The sequence below is a fragment of the Lethenteron reissneri genome, chromosome 14, assembly GCF_015708825.2.
Source record: "Lethenteron reissneri isolate LAM-NWPU_2019-01 chromosome 14, ASM1570882v1, whole genome shotgun sequence".
Taxonomy (NCBI): Eukaryota; Metazoa; Chordata; class Hyperoartia; order Petromyzontiformes; family Petromyzontidae; genus Lethenteron; species Lethenteron reissneri.
Window position 1 is genome coordinate 9,166,737 of NC_083792.1, and position 18,412 is coordinate 9,185,148.

At 50.0% G+C, this 18,412-nt stretch overlaps 1 protein-coding gene across 1 annotated transcript; it reads right to left on the bottom strand.

Moving 5' to 3' along the window:
• Window positions 1-248: 248 nt before the first annotated feature.
• On the bottom strand, window positions 249-18,217 carry DTL (denticleless E3 ubiquitin protein ligase homolog). Its single transcript, XM_061551160.1, has 15 exons — window positions 18,001-18,217; window positions 16,037-16,165; window positions 14,451-14,549; window positions 14,243-14,304; window positions 13,631-13,751; window positions 12,063-12,128; window positions 11,287-11,396; window positions 10,832-10,905; window positions 9,546-9,649; window positions 8,456-8,560; window positions 7,948-8,060; window positions 7,113-7,202; window positions 6,100-6,220; window positions 3,947-4,929; window positions 249-2,749 (listed from the first exon to the last, which is right to left on the bottom strand). Exons 1-15 carry the CDS (start codon window positions 18,059-18,061, stop codon window positions 2,678-2,680), a joined length of 2,310 nt encoding a protein of 769 aa, XP_061407144.1. The 5' UTR covers window positions 18,062-18,217; the 3' UTR covers window positions 249-2,677.
• Between the last annotated feature and the right edge of the window lie 195 nt (window positions 18,218-18,412).

The following is an 18,412-nucleotide window of genomic DNA, read 5'->3' on the forward strand; positions in this document are numbered from 1 at the left end:
TATACCCATATACCAACCACTTGACTTCAGAGCCTGAAACCGAGGTGCCTGTTTGACAGCACCGTCAACATCCGCACAATACGGGGGGGGGGGGGAGACAAAGGTGGTCGAGCATGATGCAAGACGCCGTGCTGTTTGGCGGCCACCCCACTCCCACGGTCGCATTTCCGGCGACCTCACATAACATTTGTTCGCTGTGAGCACTTTGCCCCCCACCCACCCACCCTGGTGCAGCCTATGCCGGCTATTTGGGAGTGTGCGGGATTGTCTCGATGAAGTATTGGGTCATCGGTAGAAAGCTCATTTGTTTGGAATGCAGTTGCTGTAGAATGTGCGCTGGGCACGTATGCAGCGTGTGTGCTCGTCGGGAGGGGAAGGTCGCCCCCCCCCACCCCAGAACCCCCCATCCCCCTCGACATTGAATATGAAAACTGAGCACCAGTGCCAATCAATTGGCAAGGGTAGAGAGACTCACCCCTGCGGGGCAAGCCGCGACTGCGTCTCTGTCACTCTCTGCCATCGCTGGAGGGTTTCGCGCCGTGCATCATTAAAAGCGGGTAGGCAGGCGGGCGGCTTGAGCAGAAAGAAAGGAGAGAGAGAAAACGTTCGCTGCGAATTCGCCGTTGTCCATCACAGGCTCGGTGGACACTGCCCCGCTTCTGGGCTCTACGCCACTCGCGTCAATCGCGCGCAAATCTTTTTTGTTTCGTGTACAAATCGAGAATGCACCGGCGCGCCGCGCGTTTTTCTTGTGCCCAAATTTGCCCCCGACAAAAAAAAATTCACGCCCTCGGTGCACAAAATCCGCTGTTCGCTTCAAGCCTTTTAAAAAAGCCATCGAGTTTCCTGTCGAAATTTATGAACGTGCAATTATTTCATTAAAAAAATATATATACGTTTAGATTCGCTAACATTTGAGGAAAATGCGGCTTATCGGAATACCCTATTCTTAAGTTTTGTTTGGGCAATTAGGTTGGCCACCCAGGCTGCAAAGCCACGAAAAAGGGCATTGACATTAATAGCCTGTACCCGATTGTATCAACGCGCGATTACAATGGGTAAACACACGAGCCACATCACAGAAAACAAATGACAGCCAACAACAGTGGTGTTGTCACCAGACCGATTTCTTTCAAGGGGCACTGCATTTGTATTTCACCCTGGCCTTTGGCCCTGTCGCAGCTTTAGTTGAGAAACCAGATTATAAAACACAAACATCTTTGCCAAGGTGTACCAACGCACCATTCGATGTCCGTGGTTGGCTACATACAACGTGCAACATACATACAAACCTCCGCCCCCCGCCAATTACGGAGGTGAGCAGACCGACCACGCCGCATAGAAATTAAATGTTTGTGGGGGTGCTGATTTATTTGCTGCGGCACGTATGAGTCTGTTTCTTTCCCCCGCAGCCCGGCGGTCTGGTCAACAGATGGCTTTAGCGGTCCCGCTGAACTGTGAAATGGTGCAGATGGCAGGTCTGCCGAACTGATGAATTTAATGCGCTTCTCAGCCGCGCACTCACCACCAGACTGCTAAACAGTTACGCGTTCAAGTGGAGAAAGATTAAAAAAAAAACACAACAAAATGCAGAATAATAAAACAACGATTTCCAAACAGCCTTGAAGCCTTATGGCGCCGAACCGATTGTGTGCAGGTTTCTTTTTTTTTTAAACCATCATTTAAATTCCATCAATTACGAAAATCCGCCAAACATAAGTACGAGCCCATTTCGCTTTTATTTAGAACGTGTACAACTTAGTGTTCATACCAACGTCTGATGCAACTCGCAAAGGAAACCAAGCAGCCAAGCTCAGCTGCCATGGTGAATAGAATGAACGCGAGCATTGTTCTGCTTTTAAGCGACAGGTTATTCCACATCAGCTCTTTGCTGGGGTCATGTCCCCACATGTCTAAAAACTGCCAGAACGATACTCCACCAACCCTATAATAAACAGTGCACGTCAAAGTCAGCGTAGAATTATGTATACACACGACGCACAGTAGACTTTGCCTAACTTGTTACAAGCGTAAGTAAAAAACAGCTCTACAATATATTTTTTCGCCGCGATATATTTCCAAGCGTTCTGTGTGTACAATACAAACACTACCCACACAACATCCTTCTGTCCTCTCTCCGCCCCAACGCGCGCTCACTCGGACGGACGGGGCACACAGAGGCTCGCTCGGGGGCAGCGTTAACAGGTTATCTAGCGGTGCCACTCCAAAGCACGTCAAGTCCGCGGTGGCAACCGAGCCAGGGCTAAGTTGCCGTTGAATGTAGAGCGCGGGCGGGGGGGGGGGCGACCCAGCTGCCCGCCATGGAGTCTCGCTGCTGCACTGCCACATCCGCCGCACCCACTGGCCTGTGTGTGTGTGTGTGTCCGAGCCCTTTTCTTCTGCAAAGCCGTCGGACCGTCTGTAAAATGGCTCTAGGCTTTTTGAGAGAACAATTTCCTGGTCCATAGTGTGCAGGGTGACATAAAAGACATATTATACATGCACAATGCCTATCCTCTTTCCTCACCCCCCCTCCCAACCACCCCATCCTTTGACACAGCAGCAGATTTTTTTAATTTTAATTTAAAATCTCATGGCGTGATGGTGGTTCGGTGTAAAATGGTAAGAGGGGCTCCGGGAATGTGCTGGCTAATACGAAGCGTGTTCTCGACGCGTCTCAGGGCTTGACCCCAGGTGATTTCTGGAAATAGCTGGAGATTTTCTTCATCATGATGGTGGGACTCGAAGGCTGGAAGGAAGAAAAAAAAGCGATAACGTGTGAGAACGCGTATTACCGCCAAACGGTGTGTTTTATACACAGCGGTGCAGTTTAATTTACCTGTCCAGTTACCGCCAAGGCACAGAGCAACGTAATTGCCTCGTAGAAACACGGAGATTCATTGATTCGTCAATTAACACTTCTTCCTGTGTACACGAACAGCACCTCAAAATCCTCATGTTAAAGAATTAATAATTAATTTTGATTTGAATCTTTCACGGCTACAAATATGACTTTGTACTGCAGATTATTTTTTTCGGTACAGCCAAAAAGATCACGGTAAGTATTAATTATTATGAACGCGTACAAACTTATGAAAATGTTTACTTTAGGATAGCAGTCAAAACGACTAAAACACCACAGATGCAACAGCCAGTACAGATGGGAGAGTACGAACTTGAAAAAGGGTAAAAACGTTATAGATGGACAGTAGAGATGGTACAAACAAGATAACAAAAAAAATCCTAGATTTAAATCTTCAACCCAATTCATGAAAAAATAATCACTTAATTGTAGTGGGGGGGAGATTACTTCGGGGATAAAATTGAGGGTAAAATTAGATGGTGTCCTGGACAAAACTCGATAACCCACAAAAATGCTCCATTGTCCAGAAATCAGGGTTTTGTTGAGAGTAAGATGATTACGTGAATTATTAAGTTCATTGCGTGGCCATCAATAGAAATATAATACAATCATTAATGTAAACTGCAGATTGTCAAGTATGTCGATGAAGCCGTGATAGATTCATCAAATAGAATGTGGGTTGTCATATACAGTATTTCCCCGACACTCGATGGTAACATTCCTAATGCTCCACTTCCATAACGTCACCCTGAAACACTTCCCTGTTGGAGCAAATGCCGTCCGCCCGTAGCGCCTATGAAAGCCGGCATGGCAGGCAAAGAGGTGACGTGGTAAAAGCACCACACCCGGCCACCTCTGTCATCTCAGTGCAGATGTTTGCACACATCAGCAGCAGTTATTACTCATTTAAGGCCGAGTCAACCTAGCGGAGGCCCATACCCAGCAGATATATTTGCAACCGAGTGAGAATCGGATCCAGGTCACCAGGTTTGTAATGCAGCACGCGAACACACGACACTGCCGCCATGTGAACAAAAGAAAAAAAAAAGACGCGTCTCATCCCACACCGGACAATCGGCTCACCTTGTCTGGCGATAGCGCCATCTCAGCACTGCCCTTGGCTTTGCCACGGAGGCTCCCGGACCGTGCCGCCGCCCTTCCCTTGCTCTTCCCTTGCCCCGCTCCCCGAGCCGGCGTCCGGTCGGCGCCCTGGTTCTCTTTGTTCACGCTCTCCGACTCCGGGGGACGACACGACGAGTCGGCGCGGGGAGAGTGGTGGCCGCTCCTCGTCTCGTCCGTGACGAGGTCAGAGGTCGGCGGCAGCGCGGCCGCCACGCCGACGGACTGCGGGCTGCTCGTGAAGTTCTCGACCCCCGGGACGACCGCGTCCTCCGTCCGCGCAAAGTCCCCGTCGCCGCCCGTCGGGCCTTCGTCAGGCTCGGGCCTCAACCTCTTACACACTTGGCTGCACAGTTCGCTGCACCTCGCGCCGCTCAAGCAGCTCGAGTCTGCGTCCACGCCGCCCTCGCCGCCGCCGCCGCCCGTCTCCAGGCGGCGCTTGGCCCGCCCGGAGGTGGGTCCAGCGGCGGCGTCACGGCGCGGCCCCGTCCTCTTCCTCTCCGACGACGCGCCGCCCGCCACCTGCAGCCACCGCGTGATGGAGAGGGTTCGGGAGCCGGGCGAGAGCAACGCGGAACCGCCCGGCGTCGCGGGAGACTGCACGTGGGACAGCGGCGTCCTCGACGTCGGCGTGGCCAGGGCGGCGTGCGACCCCGACGGCCCGGACGGTCCGGAAGGCGTGCCGGAGGCGGAAGGGGGGGAAAAGGCGCCGAGCGGAGACGCGGAATCGAGCCTGGAGGGCGCGCCGGCCGGGCTCGGGGTCAGCGGAGCGGCCTTCGGGGTGGCGGCCGACTGCAGCGACGACTCGGAGGAGCTGGGGGACGGCAGCGAGGCGGAGGAGCCCAGCACGCAGGCGGCGGGGCGTGGGGACGTGTGCGACGGCGCGTGGCCACCGTGAGACGGCTTGGCAGGAGTGGTGATGGCCTGGCCGTGTGCGCCGCGTTTATCTGTTTTCACGCGACGACAATAACAACAACACAAACAAAAGACGCAGGGAGGCTTTTAGGGTTTAGTTTGTTGTCCTATCCCCCGCACCTCCGATTAGCAGGGTTGGCTACGTACGGTGCGAAAGAAAGTTCAACATGCACACTTACAACTAGCCGATGACCAAAATCACTCGGAATGCACACGATCTCGTCGTATGTCCGAATCAAAGCGGGGTTTAAGCTTGGACGGTGTTTGGATGGGCACAAACCGTGCATTACAGGCGGGGCAAGGCAAAAACATTAGCCGTACTTCTTTGCTCACCGCCTTTGCTCGGTCGCATTGTGAAGTATGAATAAGTAACTCCCCAAGACATACACGGAGCGTATGCAGTGGATTGCCGAAAGGGCTGTTCACTGTATTTACATTTGACATCCCGGGGGAAGGCCCACGTGAGCTAGCAAGCTTTAATTCATATGGGGGAAGGGGGACATGAATGACACAGCAGAACATTTAAATTATTCAACAAAGCGGCACTAAAACAACAAACCATCTTCTAAACAATCTAAAAAAAACACATTTAGAGCAGCAAACATCCAAGTGAATAAGAATCACCACGGACGCGTCATTGAAATGAAAATAACTTTCGGAGCGTCTTTACACTGCACCGCACTGGGCGTGGACTAAATAATATTGCCCGTTGTTACACTTCTTCAGTGGAGATGTCGATTTCACTTTTGTAAACGTAGGTTCGCAGGCGAGGTGCAAGGCTCGCAGGAGGTGAAGTACGGTTATTCCGAGTATCACGAAATTATCACGGTTGCTGAATGTTACAATAATAATAATACTTTTATTTTATATCGCTTCCTTCACGTTAATAGCATCCCATAATGCTGTACATTCATTATATATAAGGACTAAATCCCATATATATGGCCACTAACAAGAAAATTAAAACCCTACTACTACAAAGCAAAATCTAAAATGAATAAACAAATTAAGAAACGGCACCAAAACAAAAAGCACAAACAACACAAAAGTTATCACAACAAACAACATGAGTCCAATAGGTTGTACGACGGCCACGACCGGTGATGACACAAAGTACGAGCAGTGGAGAATGATGTCACTACAGTGTAGAATTATGTTACAAGTTGTCCGATCGCTTGGGCGCCAGTCAATCGATTTCTTACGGTCATTGCTCCTGGACGCGCGGGCCAGTAGGTCCGATTTCCCTGTGGAGTCCTTGGCTTGGTCAGTCCCACGACTCAGTCGCCAGATCAGCAGCTTGTTGTCGTCCGAGCAGGTCACGATCTGATCGGTGAGACATGCGCGGGGAGGGGGGGGGGCACATGTTGACCTTCAGCTGTGTCTATCATCATTTACGCAGAGATAGGTGTTAGTAAATTCAGCAAACATGTGAGCGCAGGTCCTTACGTCAGCCGCATACATTTAAGACATTGTTATTTGTCGCCGTAAATAAAGTGTAAACGCACATCACAGATGTGGACACGCAGGCATTTGTTCCCCTCCGCTCCCAGATTTTGGACAGGGAAGGCAAGCCCCGTACACGTGTAGATAGAGAGATAGGGAGATGCTGCCGTGGTGTCACGGTTAGCAAACTCGCAATCCAGAAGTTACCGGTCGAGCCGACGTGTTAAAGTTACCGGTTCGATTCGATTTTCCGGTGTGGCAGTTGAAGCAAAAGTTAATGAATTCTACCCCCACCCCCCCCCTACGTCACCAAACGATCAGCGGCATGAGTACACCACACAGTTTGGTGATGGACAGGTCACGTGTGGTGGTGCGGTAAAGTGTGGGTCCTCCCACCGCTTCCAAGACAATCGCCCAGTTGTGGAAGAGAAAGTCTTAACACCCTCCCAGGAGGAGATGGATAGAGCAGTGGTGGCCAGCTGGCGACTCCCGAGCCACATGCAGCTCTTTAATCCACCACATGCAGCTCGATCAGGAGGGGCATAACGTAGAATTTGCCACTGCGACAGTACAAAATTATGAATTAAAGTTATATATTATATATTATATACTTGACACTTTGCAGAACTCATGGGTACTTTGTGTCTCTTGGTTTGCTACAGGTTGACCACACCCCTGCTCTAGAGCTTCCTTCATTGGAGGACTTTCCTCCAGCAGCAATAGCAGCAACAGCAGAGGTGAGAGAGAGAGAGCGCGGTGGTGGCGTGGGTACCTTGGTGAAGTCGGTGGGGCACCAGCCCACGGAGGTGACCTCCTGCGAGTGCCATCGCAGGAGCACGGGCTCTGCCAGCGGATCCGCCACCTGGGGAGGAAGGGACAGGAGCCACATGCTGAGCCTCGCAGACACAATGAAACCCCCCTCAATTGCTAAGCGCGGGACCAAAGGCCTGTAATTCAAAGTGGCCAGCAACAGAGAGCGCTAATGATTACCTATCGGATGACAATTAGCACGTTCCTCGAGCAAGGTTACAAATCAATATATTATTATCGCCACGGTGGCGAGATGTTAACTACCTCGCCTGGTATATAGGAGGTTGTGGTTTTGATCCCAACCCTGACAGCTGTATATTTGGAGTATGCATGCTCTCCCCGTGGATTATTCTCCACGTCCTCCGGTTTTTCCCTCCACATTTAGAATCGACATGTGTTCTTGGCTACTATAAATTTCCACGTGATAAGCCACTTCTATGAACTGTCATTTGTGGCTTCTGAAAAAGAGCGATATCACTCACTGGGCCTTACCTGGTAAAATGAAAAATAGAAAAATATCGGCCAAACGCATCCTTCACATTGCCTATGGTACCCAGAGGCATAAAGTTAATGGGAAAAATGCAGTTCGCGGTGTTAAACTGAGTGACAAGAGAGCGAATGAACGATGGCGAGAGCGCGCTTGGAGCGAGCCACTGCGTACAGCAGCATCGACTCTTGACGCAGCCCAGCAATTCCTGGTGCCGAGCGCACAGATGCCACCAGGAGATGGTCGTGTTGGTGGTGGTAGTGGTGCAGGTGGGGGCGGTGTTCGACAGCATCAGGGTCCCCCCCTTCACCTTCCAGATGTAGGCAACGTCGTCACTGGAGCCGCTGAGGAGGAACTCCCCGTCGGGGCTCAGGCTGCTCTTCACGTAGAACGACGAGTTAAGGTGACCACGAAACGTCGCCACTGCCGCGGGAAAAACGAGGCGACACGGGTAAACGAGGGGCGTGCGATGGGATCTCCCCACCACCTACTCTTTCCGCCCGCGGGATTATGAGATTATTATTTTACGAATTGATCTCTCATGTGGTTACTGACCACTTAAAAGCTTTGCAGCCACTGAAGGCGCTAAATTCATAACAAATTGCAAGGGGGGGGGGGGGGGGGGGGGCTTAAAAGCAAGTAACGACTCTTCGATTAAATATCAACTCTTACGCTCACAACAGATGTATCGAATCAAGCGCGTGAAGAGCCAACACATTTATGATTCACGCAAACGATACCGGTAACGATACGTTCGGGGCGAGGCGTGACGGATGACATGGCCGTCTGGCGCGACCGTGGGAGGGCCCCCCGCTTACCCGGCGACGTCCTCGCTCCTGCCACGTCGAACATGTACACAGAGTCGTCCGTGCAGTTGGCGAAGAGAAGCGAGGACGAGGCGTTGAGTACGAGGCTCGAGAACCCTGCGAGTACAAACACCGGGGGGCAGGGGCAGAGAAGTCACTCTCGTGCCAGCACCGGCTGGTATCATTTATTTTTAAAATGCAAGTTTTATCCAACCGTACAATCGGTGTCGCAGCGCAGCATCACCCCGTGTAACCATCTCCCCCAATCTGCGCTTGCGACAATCGTAACGATACACACTGTGGGGTTCGCAGTGGGCGTGGGCGCTGTTTGCAGGAACAGGCCCGTTGTTTCCTGGCGGCGTCATGGGCCACATTGGCCTCGTTTGGAAATTTGACCCACAGGTCACTCAATCCGAATCTACGGAGCGATTATCGCACACCCTACTACGCGAAAAAACTTGCCAGGAGTCGCCTGTAAATGAGTTTGTGAGTCTCAGTGAGGCATTCCTGCATATTAACGTGATGTAGAACGGCCCACAGAAGGAGTTATTACAAGACTACCTCTGAGATTCTCAAAGTGACCACTTTCATTCACGCGACGCCAGAGAAATGTTCATCACATAGTAGACCTGGAGTCAATTATAATTACAATTACAAAGCATTGTTAGCTAAAATGATCATAACATGTTGATGTTTTCATTAAAAATTCTATATTTAAAATGTTAATTGATGCCGCATCTCTCAAACTTCACGCTGGTAGTCAAATTAAATTTCTCAAACGTCATACAAGCAATCAAATCGATAGAACTTTAATATTAAGAGCTGAAAATTCTGCAAAATGAAGTGAAAATACTATTATTTTTGTACAATCATTGCCAATTGGGTTGATACCATAAACTCAATGCACTTGATAACCTGGTTTAATCATGGGCGGCTGAAACCCAGATTCAAGGCCAGGATCTCAGCTGCACCATCTCTACACTCTTGCATCTCTATCAAGTCGTTCACACTTTGCCCCGCTGCCCATTATTTCACAACACGGACGAACAGGCGGTCAGAACAATGGACGCACAGGGAGCACCATCACAGTGCAGGCACGTACCTCTCTTCCGGGAGCTGCTGCCGGGATAGGGGAATGATTGCGCAGGCACGGGTCCCATCCGGTAGCTGGTGTAGTTTTTGCGCATGTCCCAAACCTTTATTATCCTACGAGAACAAAAGGAAAAGAGGGCGAGGGATGTCGGCGATGCAGGAACACTTCCCAGCGTGCGTGTGGAAGCGCCGCGGGCAAGGTGTTGACCTCTCTGCACGTCTTCCAGAAAGACGCACAGACCCTTGTTTATAAACCAGGTAGGAGCCCATTTTGCCTGGGGTGGTGAAGTGGTTCACACACCTGGCGGCCTGAGTTCCATTCCCCCGCCAGCTATCATCAGCGGCGAGTGATAACTGAATCAGTGCTAACCAGAGGTCGCAACCGGGTATCCGATACCCATACCCTACCCGATACCCGGCTACCCGGCCAGGTACGGGTACCCGATTGCGACCCTGGTGCGGCCGGGTACAGGTACGGGTAAGGAATCAAAACCCGTTTGCGACCTCTGGTGCTAACCATCTTGCACCTGAATAACGTGAAGATTGGCCAAACAAAGTCCATGACTGGACACGGCGTGGAGAGGCTTTCATCCGGCAGTGGATTGACAAAGATTTCTAAATTGTTGTTTAAAAAGCCTACTGAGACTAGATTAAAGACTAATGAACTATAAACATTTTTTATTATACCAGGTAAGGCCCACTGAGCAAAAAATCTCTTTTTCAGAAGTAACCTAGCCATAAATGGTATCTCAAATAAGTGGCTCATCATGTAGACATTTATAGAGAGCAAAAAACTCTTATGTTTCTAAATGTGGAGGGAAAAACCGGAGGACCCAGGAGAAAAATCCAAGTGACCACGGGGAGAACATGCAAATTCCAAATATACAGGCATCAGGGTCGGGATCGAACCCACGACCTCGTGCATACCAGGCAATGTAGTTAACATCTTGCCTAGACGAACAAACAGTGCTTGGATGAGTGACAACCACACGCAAAGACAGGTGGAGTCGGCGTTGTAAATATTATAGGGCAGTGTAGCAAAATCCATTTATTGTTTTGACTTCACCAACCCACACTGACCAGCATGGTGAGGTATGGTCAAAATAACACGGCCCTAAAAGGCGCTCATCCAGCAGTGAATTGACAACGGGCTGTACACGAACACGTTCGAGACTGGACGTCTCTCTTTCGAGGATAACCTTTGTTGGCAAAATAAAAACGCGCGTCGGTATTTCCACGCCAGTTTTTTTTGTTGTTTTGGTTTCGTGTCGATGGAAATGGCTGGGGTCCACTTACCCGTCTACGGCCCCAGAGGAGATGAGAGTTTTTTCGTCCTGGAAAATCACAGCCGTGACGCTCTGCTGGGAGTCCTGGGAAGGGGGGGGGGGGAGCGGCGATGGAGTCAGCGAGCGCAAAAAATAGTGGCCTAACGAGAACCAAACCGGTGCACAGGCGTCTCATTGTCATGCCGATGTCGTCTAAAATTATTTTGCCTCCTTTAAAAGAGAGTTGGCGGTTGAAAACAAGGTTGCGCGTGTGTTTCGCGAAAAAGTGCTTCACAGCTCACGGCATTCCTCCAGTATAAAGATTCTGATTCGCGCCACGAGCGGCGCCAAAGCATGCCGTGGTGACAAAAAGATCGATTCAAGGAATTGCGCGGCGGGCCAACCGTCGCACACGTGCGGTTGACTGGAGGAGCAGTCAATCGAGCGCGCCGCGTGACCACGTGCGCCTAGGTCTCTGGAACGCACCACGGAGGGAGCCATGCCCCGCGGCGTGTTCCGGCGCTTCGGAGTCACGCTGATCTTGGCGGGCGCGTTGTGAGCGCTGCCGATCCTCTTCACCGCGCTGTAGAACCCGTCTGTCGTCGCAAACACGAGCACAAGCGGCACGAATGTCACCCAACGACGCTCGTGCTTAACGGTGCGTTCTCACCCACCCAATGTGCCCTCTTCTCCTGTGTTACTCTCCTGCCTATGAACAAATCGACCTCCCCCTGAATGTGCCCCATTGTCAGATGTCGGAAAGCCAAGCTGGCTTCGTACCGGTGAGAACTTTGGGAGACTGCCTGGGAATTCCAGATCTCGCAGGATTGGGTTGCACAGGATGGATTCTTGAACCGATGCGAGTCACAATTGTCCCACCATTATGCGGGCGGGTTCTCTCTGGGTGCTCCGTTTCCCCATCATTAACATTCATTAATGGAATTGGGCAAACATCCCATTACAGGGCCATCCTCAAAACGAGTCAGACTTTTTACATGGATGAAGCTTAGTTCGTAAGCTTTGAGTGACACTCCCTGGTGTATAGAAAGTTTTCTCCAGGTACTCCTGTTTCTTCGAACAAGCTGAACATCCATTAATGTAAATGGCCAAACATCCCAATGGAGGACTCTTATGGAAAATAATGTTCGGACTCAATGAGCCTTACCTTGGGTAAATGGGTAAACAATTTGCACTGTAATGACAAAGGTGGCGAGTTTCTGGATGTGTGCCCGCCAACGCCGTCCCTTGTTTTGCATTCTCACCCCTTTTGCTGCATCTGATGTCCCAGACCATGATGTTTCCATCTCTTCCTCCCGTGCAAAAGACCGCTAACATCAAGAGGGAACAGGAAAGGGTTAAATAAGCATCAGTTCTCATGAAGCTGTGCATGGGTGCGAACAATGGCAGTGCTGCTATGCAAGTGCTGAGCTTAGTTTCCACTTAATTATGCTTTTTGCTGGATTTGTTATTGCTTTTTTAATGCCATTCCTCCACAAAAACCGTCGATACCACGTGACTTTTCGGGGGGAACTCCAGAAGTTAATCTTTTCAAGTGTGGATCTCAATGATCCCAGAGTCTCTAGACATATTTGCCAAGCTGCTTATATGCTCGAGAGTAATAATAATCATTCTTTACAGCCTCTGGTCAATGCACTGCTGGATGAAGGCCTCCCCGCGCCTGGTCGATTGTGCAGATTTGTCCATCTGTACTTCATCACGCTGCTCAGTGCGGGTTAGTGAGGTTGGGAGGGGAGCCCAGGACCGTTTCAGATATCACTCGCCACTGATGTTAGCCGTGCCTTGGAATACATTTTCACACTCCCACCCTGCGATGTCCAGTATCTGCTGCCACTGCCGATGGTCTTGGGCTGCGGTCGTTCTTTTTTGTGAAAGAGCTGCTTAGCTCAACGGGTCTTACCAGCTGCAATAAAATATGAGTCCGAATCTCAGTTCGCTAGGTTTATAATAGCTCAATGCACTAACCACTGCCCCGCCGCTCCCTCCCCATGTGCTCTACGCAATGAGAATGCGTGCCGCGTAGACATCCATAGGAAATGGCCTGGCACAGCATCCGTGCTGTTAGATTTGCACCTGCGCTCTGGATCTTGGGTTCAATATCCATCAGGGAAGAGAGTGTGCTGGGTGCCTTGCATACCAAGCGCAAGTCTTTTCTGCTTACCGATCCATGCGGCACATTTATTGATTAATCATTTGCTCAAGAGTAAAGAACGTTCAAACTGCACCGACCGCCATAAATCGAGTGCCGCACATGTACGGTTTGTATTTACAGATGACCGCCGTTTGGACACAGATAGGCGGGGGGAGGGATTGGGGTGTGGGGATCAGCGCACGTTCCAGGTGGCTGGGGAATTGAGGATAACCGTAATCAAGCTTTCGAAAATACTTCATAAGGAGCGCAAATCGCTCTTTGTTTTTGTACGGTATTAGTCACCGTCTCTAATGGTTTCCTTGCGTCATTAATCACAATTAATCAGTCGGCGAGGCCAGCGACTGTGCAGTTGTTAGCACGCTGAGCTATGAACCCTGAAATCAAAGTTCACTTCTCATCCACGGCTAACATCGGTGGCGTGCGACGTCCGAACTGCTCCCGAGCCCCCACATTCACCAACCCGCACTGACCAGCGGGGTCAAGTGTGGTCACATATACCAACACCCCCCCGCCCCCCACCAATGGTCACACAGTGTGGGGTGAAAGCCTTCAATCAGCAGTAGTGCGACAACAACAATAACAAATGAATCGGGGGACACATTATGTGCGCGCGCAGGACTGCGTTGCGGAAGGAGGCAGTGTTGGCCGTGTAGCGCATACCTTTCTCGCCCTGGCTGAACGCCACCGACTTGAGGCTGCACTGGTGACCTTTGAAGGAACCCAGGGCCTCCCCGGCACACACGTCCCAAAGCTTGGCCATCTGGTCACCCGAGGCCGTCACCTGTCGGGGATTGGCGGATTAACAAGTGTTGCCTTCACTGCAACCAACGGTCCGTTCTGACGCTAGAAGGGCCGTGTCACGATCCCGGATGTACATTTCCTACGCGTGAGGGCATTATACTATTAAAATATATATTCTCATCATGAGTAATTATTATCGTGCTTTGACATCTCAATGCAATAAACACACACACACATTCATGCCAGACTCATTATATGTGGGTGTTATGCAAGGCTGCTTCCGAGACGTTTCCTTACGAGTTAACTTTAAGCATCATTGTCAGTATCATCAGCAGACATTATTCATCCAATGCTGGATGAAGGCCTCCCTAAGCCTTGAGCAGTTTTGACAAATTTAAGTGGAAATACTCCCGGTGCTTTGCACTGGTTTACATGTGGGTCTGTTCTTAAATCCACAGCCACTGTTGGTTATTTCGACCTCTGAATATTGCAAGAGGGCCCCCCCGCGTTGCGCATCTATGAATTACTTACGAGCTTAGATTCTCCGGGCATCCAGGCGCAATCGAAGACAGCATTTGAATGAGCCAGCCAAGCTGAAATACAGGCGTAACGAACGGCATGTCAGTTACGGTGACACACACACACACACCACATCAATTCTCGACCTTTAACCCCCGCCACCCCACCACCCCCTCCAGGGCAGGATTGCCAAGATGAAGAAGAGTAGTGCGGCGAGTACCTTTGAGCACTCTGCTGCCCTTGTGGGGTTTCTCCGTGTCGTAGATCTGCACCACACCGTCCTCGCTGGGCACGGCCAGCAGGTGGTGGCTACCGGCCTCTGCGCAGACGGAGCGAGTGAAACGTCATTGCACAGGTGGGACTGCAGGGAGGGCAGCACTTGGGCTGCAGCACTCCCCAGTGGCAACACACAGACATGCGTGGGCTACTGAAACCTTTTGAATGTATGTAGAACTTCTTCCGCACCGTACGTAGGCGGACGTGCTAATTGGAGGTGGAATGATAACAAACTAAACGCACGACGAATAAAGGAGACTTTGCGAATGTCATCGTTGCACCGCTGCGAGTTAAGCGCAATAATTAGTGATTAAATTACAAGTGTCAACTTACTGTGTTGTTTTTGTATGCTTTAACCGAATGCAGTTTAACGTCTTTTCCTGTCTAAGCTGTCCTTTTATTTTCCGTAAATTAATATTTGTGAAAGCACTTATAATTGTTTACTTTGTCTGCACGAGTTATTAGTCCACCCAACACACCGTTGTGCTGTACTAGTGACGAATTGTCACGTTATGTTTACGTGACAACCCTTACTAGTTGGCTGTGTCGGGTGGTGGCGGGTTTAACGACACATTTATATATTTACGCGATCTACGTGTTAAACCGAGTTATTAGTCTCCGTTACTTCTCTGACCGGCAGGTCGGTTGAAGCATACACTCCTTGCAAAAGGATTCAGTTTGGTGTTTTAACATTTTAACACCCGTTTCATTGCCAGAAAGGATAAAACCAATTCTTATACGGTTGAGAACATTCGGTCACCGTGACGTTTGTCGTATTTTCGCACGTAACAAGGAGGAGGCCGAGAAGATGATCACCTTTGTCTTGCCCCCTCCATAAGTGAGGCTAATAAAAGTAAAATAAAATTAAATTTGTTTACCTACGTGACTTTACCGAAAAAACCTAAGAATATGAATACTTGCAGTCACGAAAGCTTCAAATCTAGAATTGAGGCTACCTCCTCAAGAAAAGGGGCATTACGGGAGCTGCCTAATTGTGACTGAAGTGAAGTGCAATCCATCACTCGCATCAATGACCAGTGGCTAATAACGCGCTTCTGCGGGAGGCACAAACGGAGTTCATCATGAATTTTTTTTTAGTTTTAGCCATTGAAATGTCACCGAGTCGTGGTTTACCAGTGAGTTGGCCTCGAGTGATCGTGGCCAACCCCGCGCTAATCGGAGGTGTTGGACAACAAACTAAATACCAAAAGCAGTTCTAAAGAAATAACTTTTCAATATAGATAATTTAAAAGCGCATAGCTCCAGTAGCTTGCTAATATCGCAAGTAAGAGCGTTCCAGACGGCCGCAGAAGCGCCTCTGAAAGCGTGCGATGCAGGAACCGTCTTTGCTCCACTACCGACTTTGAGCGGATTTCGCTTGACGGTTTATGCTCCTTGAGATCAGCAAGGTATTGTGGCACGTTTGTGGCACGTTTGTGGCAAGCACTTTGTGTGTAATGAGTGCGACCGTGGCGGGGCAGCAGGCAGGTGATGACTGCGACGTTGAGCATGGAGGAAATCTCTCGATACCTCGCGAGAAGGGGCATGCGAAGGCAGGCACCGGGTCGCCCGCCGTGCCGAACACCTTGTGCTCGTCCGGTGCGCGGCACTCGAATCCCAGCAGCAGGGAGTCAAGGGGACAGCGCGAGGAGGGCCCGACTGGGATGACAATCACGGGGGTAGAGGGTTGCGTGGGGGCGTCACATCAGCGACCGTCACTCGAGCAGCTGTGCCATGGATTTGGAAAGCGATTAAGTGCAAGAGAGCGCACGCTTGGCAGAATGCACACGGGTTAATAAGGCTTTAAAGCAATACGAGCACATGAAAAAAATGCTGCCGTTATGCTCACAATGCACACTGCTACGATCTGAAGGCTTCACAATTAACGAGGCTCGTTATTTATCGGAAGAGGAAAACAAAACACTTTGTGATTATTGCACGTACGTATGTTGAACTTCTTTCGCACAGTACGTAGCCGAGTCTGGAAAGACTCATACTCTTTGGCGAGTACGCGAATGAGTGTTTGGCGCGCGGGAGGAAACCGGCGTGCAAAAGCTCAAAGCTGCGCACAGATGGATACAAGAATCCATAGCCGCACTGTCATCTCTCTCGGACGTGGCGCAAACCCTACCATGCGTATTTTTCAGACGGGCTCCCATCCACATTACACGGTCGTGCGCACATCTCATTGGCTTCCGAGATGGGAATTGGGGGGCATTTTGGTGGGAATGCGACCGCGCTATATACACACACCGATTAACTGGGTAAAGAGGGGACTTCGTGCAACACCATGAGAGCTGGCGACAAGCCAGGCGATGAGTGTGAGAAGCAGTGGGATGATAGTTCGGTTGCTGATGATGTTTAACACGTAGGCTTTCGCGACCAATATAAACCATAATTACAGGTTTTTTGGGGTTAGATTACGTACGTATGTGTCGTTAAACCCGCCATCACCCGACACAGCCAATTGGTTAAGGTTTGTCACGTAAACATTTACAGTGTTTTGGATGTACTCTCCAACACACCGGTCGTGCTGTACCAGTAACGAATTGGCATGTTCCGTTCACGTGACAAAACCTTCCTAATTGGCTGTGTCGGGTGTTGGCGGGGTTTAACGACACATTTATATTTACGCGATCTAACCCCAAAAAACACTCCATTATTGCTGCTGCTATTAAAAGTTTTTCTTTACGGCATTCAAAAAAAGAACGGCTCTTCTTGTTACCTTGGTTAAGACCATGTACGATACAGCGATTTGTTGAATCAACTACCTACAACAACGGAGTTAACCCACGCTCTATGCCCGATTTGCCTGCCACGAGCTAACTTCAACAGTGATAGTGTTGGCGAAGTTTATCTTAACTTCTTCTTGGTTCTTTCGGTAAAGTCACGTAGAAGGGAAGTAATAAAATAATAAAAATAAAACATAATAAAATAATTCTCCCCGACAGGCCTGGTTTTTACCTGAGGACGGCTGCTTGCGTTGTGGCCGAAACGTCGTGAGAATTATTTTATTATGTTTTATTTTTATTATTGTATTACTTCCCTTCTACGTGACTTTACCGAAAGAACCAAAGAGTATAGAGTCAAACAAACCACCATAAACCGACTCGGCCTAGAGAAACCCCCCTCCATTCAGCAGCAGTGGTGCTACAAAAGGCTGTAATTTAACTTATTTAAATAATAAGGGTACAGAACTATATGACAAAAAAACACACGAACAATGTAATACTTAGGCAATTATAATACTACGCATGCGCAGATCGTAGTTGTCGCATGGCCCGCACTGTACTACAATACATAGAGCATCATCCACTGCTGGATGGAATCACCATCCTCTTGCAACGCGAGCAGATTTAATCGCTCCATCTCCCCGGCGGTCGTGATCATCCATCGTGGACGCTTTGCGTTCTTCGATGGTGCGTTTGTTATATGCACTGCACCGACAACACGGGGGTTCGTCCCAAGTAATGGCGCGCAGTACAGTCACTCACCTTTGTTCCGCTTCGGGATGTGTCGGTTGTAAACGCTCTGAAACAGCGAACTACGAGCCATTTGCAACAGCGGGGGTCCAGCAGCCACGCAAGAGGAACAGCACAAAACACTGAGACGGAGAATCAGACAATTCCCGCGGCCTCAACAACCAAAACTTTACTGCGCAAATGCGCGCAAAATCTTCTCCCGCCTCCTCTAGAAACGCCGCCGGCGATTAACACGCACAAACAAAATCCACTTTCCCGCCACCAAAGTTCCCGCGAAATTCGATAGGCGCTCGCCGATTGGTCGAAGCGATTTGGCGGGAGATGACGTCACGCCTCATTGGATTGGCCACCCCGCACTGCCCCCGGAAAGGGGGGGGGGGTGTGGATCTCTCGACCAATCAGACGGCGTCCTCAGTCACGCGGA

Excerpts from the sequence above, each read along its gene's own strand:
- DTL (XM_061551160.1), bottom strand. The coding sequence starts at position 18,061 with ATGGCTCGTAGTTCGCTGTTTCAGAGCGTTTACAACCGACACATCCCG. Across the intron at positions 16,166-18,000 it reads CATCCCGAAGCGGAACAAAG|TCGGGCCCTCCTCGCGCTGT; the intron begins GTGAGTGACTGT and ends TTGTCATCCCAG. Across the intron at positions 9,650-10,831 it reads TCCTCTGGGGCCGTAGACGG|GATAATAAAGGTTTGGGACA; the intron begins GTAAGTGGACCC and ends TTGTTCTCGTAG.